At 32.4% G+C, this 7,859-nt stretch overlaps 1 protein-coding gene across 1 annotated transcript; it reads left to right on the forward strand.

Annotated features, from left to right (window-relative positions):
• Window positions 1–1,119: 1,119 nt before the first annotated feature.
• On the forward strand, window positions 1,120–6,364 carry LOC100806511 (D-amino-acid transaminase, chloroplastic). Its single transcript, XM_041007944.1, is given in 5 exon segments — window positions 1,120–1,840; window positions 1,843–1,887; window positions 1,890–1,964; window positions 4,732–5,454; window positions 6,029–6,364. Coding segments are annotated over 5 exon segments (975 nt in total). The 5' UTR covers window positions 1,120–1,809; the 3' UTR covers window positions 6,130–6,364.
• Window positions 6,365–7,859: the final 1,495 nt, after the last annotated feature.

Here is a 7,859-nt window from a genome sequence, read left to right on the forward strand (position 1 = left end):
GTCTTACTATGTAATGGAGATTATTTTCTAGATTAAGTTCTGCAAATTTTTTTCTTGTTACATTAAAAAGTTTTCGATGCTAAATTTTGCTATGATATCTTTTTTAATTATTTTTTTTCATCACCATTTAATATCCAGTTTAAGTTAGACATAGAAGAAAAACTCTCTTGATTTTGCTAGGTTAATGTCTAATTACTAAGTCTTGCATTTTCCAAAACATAAATAGATGGAAGGATAATAAGAATTTTTTAAGAATTCAATTAATTAAAAAAAATCTTCTAAGCTTAAGTAAATAAAAAATACATTTTTCAAGAATTAAAATAGGATTTTATTGTTAATATTATATTTTTCAAGAACTGATTTAATTATTAGTTTGAAAGAAATTAAAAGTGAGAACAAAAAAAAAAATCAATAAAGAAGATGGTGATGACTGATGAGTAGGAAATATTAGGTAAGTTTGCTATTGGAGAGATTCTTTCTTGTGAAAGATATATTTTTTTCTCCACAAAACATTAACAACATCCACTACTGGATGATGGTTTCACATAGATGCCACGTCCATCACTACTTTAATTACATAAACACTTCACTGGAGCAACTGAAGAAGCAGACACAACAAAGAGTTCAATCCGTCTCAAACAAAAGAACTAGAAAACAAACAAACAGTAAAAATTTCTCTATCTGATGTTGTTGTGTTCTTGTTATTATTAATTAATAATTATTAATATCATCTCCACCGTTCCTTCCACTGCTTCAATTCCAAATATATACTTGTTAGTTTCCTACACACTCCTTAATTACTATTTTTTGACTTTCTTCTCTCAACATGGGGAACCCCACTACTGGATGAAGGTTTCACATAGATGCCACGTCCATCATCACTACTTTAATTACACAAACACTTCACTGGAACAACTGAAGAAGCAAACACAACAAAGAGTTCAATCCGTCTCAAACAAAAGAACAAGAAAACAAACAAACAAACAAACAGTAAAAATTTCTCTATCTGATGTTGTTGTGTTCTTGTTATTATTAATTAATAATTATTAATATCATCTCCACCATTCCTTCCACTGCTTCAATTCCAAATATATACTTGTTAGTTTCCTACACGCTCCTTAATTACTATTTTTTGACTTTCTTCTTTCAACATGGGGAACCCCACTCAGAAGTCCCCTGGTGAGTTTCAGTTCTGGGTTACCTTCAGTTTATGTGATCCCATTGAAATATTAAAACTTTATTGGTGCTTCAGCAATTTAGCTTTCAATTGAATTAATATGTAATGTAATGCTGTTATTTCTTCTCTTTGATTTTTTACTTATTTTTATTTCTTGGGGTATCCCAGAGGCTGAAAATGATGGTGAATTTATAGTTCATGTGTTCTCTTCATCATCCGAGGTGAAATTTTTAAGCCTCTCTTTATTTATATATCATCTTAATTTCTTCAAGTAACTCCACAAATTAATAGATTATCAGAATTAAATTGTTCGTAATCTCTGTGTGTGAATTGTGAAACAAACCAAAGCTTATTATTTCACAATTGGAATTGGCAAGCCAGATTAGTAAGAAAGAGAGGAGGAGCAAAGATTTTTCTGAATTTTCTTTTTCAATTCACAAGGATTTGCATAATAATTGAACATGCTTTGGATGATTGAGAGTAAAGAGAGAGAGAGAGAGAGAGAGCTGAAAATATATTTGGATATTGTCTACTTTTTGGCTTGGCATCATTAATTTCATAAAGTTTTGTATTATCCACTAAGCTTTGCAATTTTCACTCGGGTTGCATTGTTCAGTTGCTTGAAAAGCTTCATGAAAAATGGAGTTCAGTGGAGAAACCACCATACCCAGCTATGTATTCTAGTATTTATGGAGGTATCATACGTGATCCATAATCCCCATCGATGATCACATGGTGCATAGAGGGCATGGTGTGTTTGATACAGCTATTGTTCTATGTAACAACCGTAACTTTAATAAGTAAATAAGAAAATAATAAATTAATACATAAATAAATAAGAAAAAATAAAATAAAAAATATTAGGTCATAAATTCCCACTATATAAGCCAAATGTTAACCTAGAGCAGCTTTTTGGAAAACACATTCTGTTCCTTTTTTCTTTTCTGACGCACGAAAACCTTAACAGAGCAATCAGAGGAGGAGCTCTAGAGAGCACCAGAGACGTCACCATTGCTAACAGAGAACATTTAAGCGACTACCTCAAGGTAAGGGATGAGTTACTCACGCTTGGGGATTAGAATGAACATGTGTAGGGATCCCTAGAGGATCAATTTTTGGGTTATTTTGGGGTGTTTATGAATTTAATTATGTTTTCATGTTTAATCGCGGATTGAGTGTGTTTGATGAACCAAATGGTGTTCTGTTGCGAGTTTGTTGTAGAATTGATGTGTTCTGTTGCGAGTTTGTTGTAGGATTGATGTGTTTCTGTGTTAGGTGTGTACCTTAGGAATTAGAATTCTTTATAATTAGCATAAAAATTGTGTGGTGGTGATTTTGTTTATACCAGATATGTTGGCCTTTCAATCTTGTTCCTGTGCTAATGTATATTGTGTCCAGATAATTATTTTTACACCGCAGTGTATACGTGTACATCTATATTGATACTATTTTTTTTTACAAACTGTATATTTTATTTCACGTGGGTGATTTCTTGTCATGAAATTCATAGGTGTAGGGATTGTTGAATAATTGAATTGACTAAAATCATTTAAAGAAATTAACTAAAGTTGTATTCACATTGTAATTAGGCATTTTCTTGATGTTGGCAACTTAGTTAAAATATATTTAAAATATAGGTATACATGTTGTTCATAGAAATCAATGAGTATATATTTTATTGTTATATATAATTTGTATTTACTTAATAATATATTTGATATTATTGTGATTACTTTATATTAATATATATTTAATACTTTTTATATGTTATATATAATATGTACGTTTACGTTTACGTTAATATATATTTCGAATATAATATACTTATATATATATATATATATATATATATATATATATATATTATGTGTATTTTATAGTTACTTGTTTATAAGCCTTGAAGTTAAATATTGTATGTTATTATTATTATGATACATTGTTATCTAATTGTTGAGTATATTTTGTAATTAGTTAGAGTGTGAAATGTTAAACTGTAGACATGAAACATGGTTGTGAATGAGTGTGTGATTGATATTTGTAGTGATATTACTTGTCATGTGAGTTATGAGTTATACAGTAACCCGACCAGTGTGTACCTTGAGAGAACTTTTATGCGCAGTGTTAAAGAAAATTGTAGGATTCCTAGTTAGGATCCTGAAGGGTTAAACTATAGCGCAATTTGTTAAATATGTTTGAAATATAAGAGTAAGGTCGTGGGTATTATATAACTCATAAACAGTGTCTGCGTGCAAATAAAAAAAAATATTTTAGGGGTTGGACCTGAATCAGGAAGGTGAGACCCAAACGGATTCTTCGGAGTCTAGGCCTTGGGGGTAAAGATACTCGGTTTGAGTGCTCCTTTAAGCCCATGTTGATCCCATGTGGTTGGGGCATTCTCGCAAAACAGAGTAACCCTGACTGGTCACCTTATGATGTTACTTAGTGAGAGTGACCGAGTATACCCATTGTGTGGTGTGCTTTGTCATGTACTCCTGAACGCCCTAGTGTTGTTTTTTCACTGACATGGTACCACATTGCATATAGGCTTGAGTCTTAGTATAATTGTTGCATAACGCTTGTGTTTGAATTTCATTGAGTTAACAATTGTGGTTGATGTTATTTTATGGAGTGTGTAAACTTGAATGGGTGTGAATAATGTGTGCGATTTTGTGCAGTAATGTTATTTATATAAATTCAGCTTTAAGTATTATATGTTTCACATGCTAATGTTTTATTATATACGAATGTGATAACTCACTCCCGGTGTGTGTTTGTGTTTGGGATGATTGCCACTTTGTTTCAGGTGAGCCTTCATATGATGAGTCACATGCTAGAGATGGAGAGACTTAGTCTGTGATAGAGATTATGATTTACTAAATGATATAATTGTGTTATACTTTTCTACTTTAGTTTCTTTTTATTATTTATTTAGAGTGGACGGCCTTGTTTTGAGCCGGGATAATCTTATCTTTTATTAAAAAAAATAATATTCTATTATGTTTTCACTAAGTGGATGTGAACCTTTATCCTTTTGAATTGATTAAATTAAATGTGTTTAAAAAGAAAAATTATTAATTAAATTTGCATGTTTTTTTTCCTTCTTTTATTATTATGTGTTTATAATCTTTTAATTAAATTTTTTTATAATTTATTTAATTAGTTAGTTATAATTGTAAGGATAGAGGGTGTCACATTCTAGATGGGTAGGTAATGCCAATTTTTTGGTTTACTCTGTACAACTCTATACTTTGATATGCATGTATGTAACAAAGCATTGGGCTTTACTTTGAAGAGAAATGCTAGCAACTAGCAAGGCACTCTGGAACACATCCTTTTGAACACATTCTCTTTTATTGGTTAAAATTTATTGAAAATTACAAAATTTTGTAAGTCTCATTTTTTTTAACGAGTCTCTCTCATAATTTTGTAATTTTCTATAAATTTTAACCAATAGGACAGAGTGCCATAGAGAGTATGCTGCTAATAGTCCTCTTACTTTGAATTTTCTAAATTTTTCTTCTTCTTCTCTCTCTCTTTTTTTTTTTTTTGCGTTTGAACCCATTTTTCTCTGATTTTGGTGCTTATATTGTTTGTCCTCTCCAGATACCTCTATGAGTTGGATGTTCACCTTGACAGATTCCTAAGTTCAGCCTCCAAAGCAAAGATATCCTCTCCCTTTTCTCGGTCAGCGCTTCGCAGCATTCTAATACAACTAACGGCAGCATCAAAATGCAAGAAGGGAACTCTAAGATACTGGCCGAGTGCAGGTCCTGGAGATTTCTTGCTATCATCAACAGGATGTCCAACATCTGCATTCTATGCAGTAGTCATTGACCAAGAACTTTCCCAATGCAAAGAGGGAGTTAAAGTCATCACTTCCAGCATACCAATGAAGCCTCCTCTATTTGCCACAGCCAAAAATGTGAATTATCTTCCAAATGTCCTTTCAGTAATGGAAGCTGAAGAAAAAGGAGCATCTTCTTCCATATGGGTTGATGAGGAAGGTTATATTGCTGAAGGTCCAAATGTGAATGTTGCTTTCATAACTCAAGACAAGGAACTTGTCATGCCTCCTTTTGATAACATCCTACATGGTTGCACTGCAAAAAGGCTCCTTGAATTGGCATCCAAGTTGGTTGATCAAGGGCTTCTGAAAGGTGTGGCAACTAAAAAACTAACTGTGGAAGAAGCTAAAGCTGCTGCAGAAATGATGTATGTAGGAAGCACGCTTCCTCTGCTGCCTATCATCGTGTGGGATGATCAACCCATTGGTAATGGTAAGTTAATAACAGACTAACAGTAGTGATCTGATATCAATCTGCTTTTGTATGGTATGTAGGCTGAAGCCTTAACCTTGCTTACTTTGTTCTCATTATTGATGCATATGAACATTTATGATAGGCGGTTTTGTCATAATTCATGTTGTATGAGAATGAGAAGAGCAAATCAATACATGAATCATCAATACTAAAGACTAATTAAAGCCTTATGGGACTACTTCAAGAAAATTATAAGACTTTTTTGTTTTAATCTTAACTATTTATAGTAATAAGGATTTACTCATCTTACTCTCAAACAAAACACACACATTACACACATATTGCAATGTATCAGATGAGAGCACGAGAGGAGTAAATTTCAACCATATAACTAAAATGAATGGTTAATATTAAAATCAATTAAAATAATCTTGACTGTATATGTATGATTATATGGCCAAAATTTATTCTTCTCACCTCTTACACTCACTAGATACATCTCCTATACATGTTCGTGTATATATATTATGGTCGAGTCTCTCTTTTTCCCACTTTGTTCTTTTTTATTTATTCAATTATATATGTTTGGCAGGAAGGGTTGGAGAATTAACAATGTTACTTTCGGATTTGCTTTGGGATGATATGGTAGCTGGCCCTGACACGCAGAGAATACCTGTTCCTTATGCTGAGTGAACCTACAAAGTCATCAAATTACAGGCCGGGAACAACTTTCTTATATTTATGTGTCATGTTCCTAGGAGTTCTCTTTGTATTTGCTTTATGTATTTTAAGTGTGAACACTGAACAAGTCCTAAAGTGAAGCAACAGGTTTTTCCTGCTACACAAAATTTACGTAGCAGATAAATGTCCCTGAACTGGTTCACGTTGTTGTATTGATATAATAATAATAAAGACTCTTCACACTGCTTTGTGCCAGAACCACTTGACTTTGATTTTTCACGCATGTTTCCACGTGTTTCAGTTGTGTTCACTGCATATATTTATTTTCCAATAAGTTATCTATCTGCAACAGCAATATTGGCCCAGGTTTCTAGTAAGTAGAGAAGTCCATTGTTCAATCTTCATCTTAGATGCCTTCTAGATATGAATCAAACGTAAAATGTGTGAAAGGGAACATACTTTTAATCATTAGTTTGAATTAAACAAGGAGGAGAGGAGGTTTCATTCAAGCCTCGTAAATAAGTCAAAGAACCATTGCTGTAGTAATATACTCTCCAAAACTTACAGCACACAAATTCATTTTAGATGACAACAGATGCACTAGTGTCCCTTGCTCTATCCCTTTATCCTTTTGTTCACTAGTGATCTATTTTTGATAAGGGCGGTTATTAAATTATGATTGTTTCTTTTGGATTTGATTTGGCAAGCTATGGTAGATACTAAATATTTGAAATTATGATGCTGCATTTCGTCTCATTTCATCTATCCTTTTCTTCATTGCTCTTCTTGGTGCATCAAGTTGGTCAAGGGTTTATGTCAGTGTTTGCATATGTTAAACAAGCCTGATGCAGAAAGTGTTTTTCTGCTACTAAGAATTGATTAAGCATAATGTACTTGTTAATTTGACAGTCATTGAAATATTGAACTGTTTTGTTCAAGTGACTTAGTGCAGACCTGCCAAGACTACTTGAGCTTTATATATGAAAAACTGAAATTTTTTTCTAGTGTTATGAGTTTTGACAAATTGAATCTGTCCACAGATATTCTTAGGTGAAGTGTCTTAACATAAATTCATCACAAGTTGAATCTGTCTAAAAGCAACCAACCAAGGTAGTCTCACCACTTCTTTTAACTCAAATCATGAGTGCTGATTTTCCCTCCCCCACGTCCGAGACACGCAGAACCACACATCAAACTTGTTAAGCATAAATTTATAATACATGAATAACAGTAATAACACTGCTATTTAACTAAAATGAAATATCTAACATGAAGAAAAGATGTTTTGAATGAATCAAAGTACTTCTAATATTGTTGAAGAACAAATTTTCAGGTGGAATACATAAATTATTTATACTTTCTTAAAAAAAAAATTTCAGAACAACCCTCACGAATTCTGATGAAATCATATTCTCATGGAATAAGTATAAAGGGAAAAAAAGATGAAACAATATTGCCTTTTAACTTAGATTGCACAACAACTCTCTTTTTTATTGGCACAGGTATATTCTGTGAAAAACAATCTTACTCAAATAGTTTAGGATCATTATAATGGCAAAGCTCTCTCTCTCTCTCAGAACGAATATTTAATGTGGTTGCATGCATAAGACAAGAACTCTAAGTCTCTAACAAGTAACAAGTCTACGTAGGGTCGTTGCAGAACAACTTCCAGCTTTCTCTTTGGTTCTTCAACATAGACATTAACCTACCCAAAGTCAGCCATTTCAAAAGTTGAACTCTTC

The sequence above is a fragment of the Glycine max genome, chromosome 13, assembly GCF_000004515.6.
Source record: "Glycine max cultivar Williams 82 chromosome 13, Glycine_max_v4.0, whole genome shotgun sequence".
Classification (NCBI taxonomy): domain Eukaryota; kingdom Viridiplantae; phylum Streptophyta; class Magnoliopsida; order Fabales; family Fabaceae; genus Glycine; species Glycine max.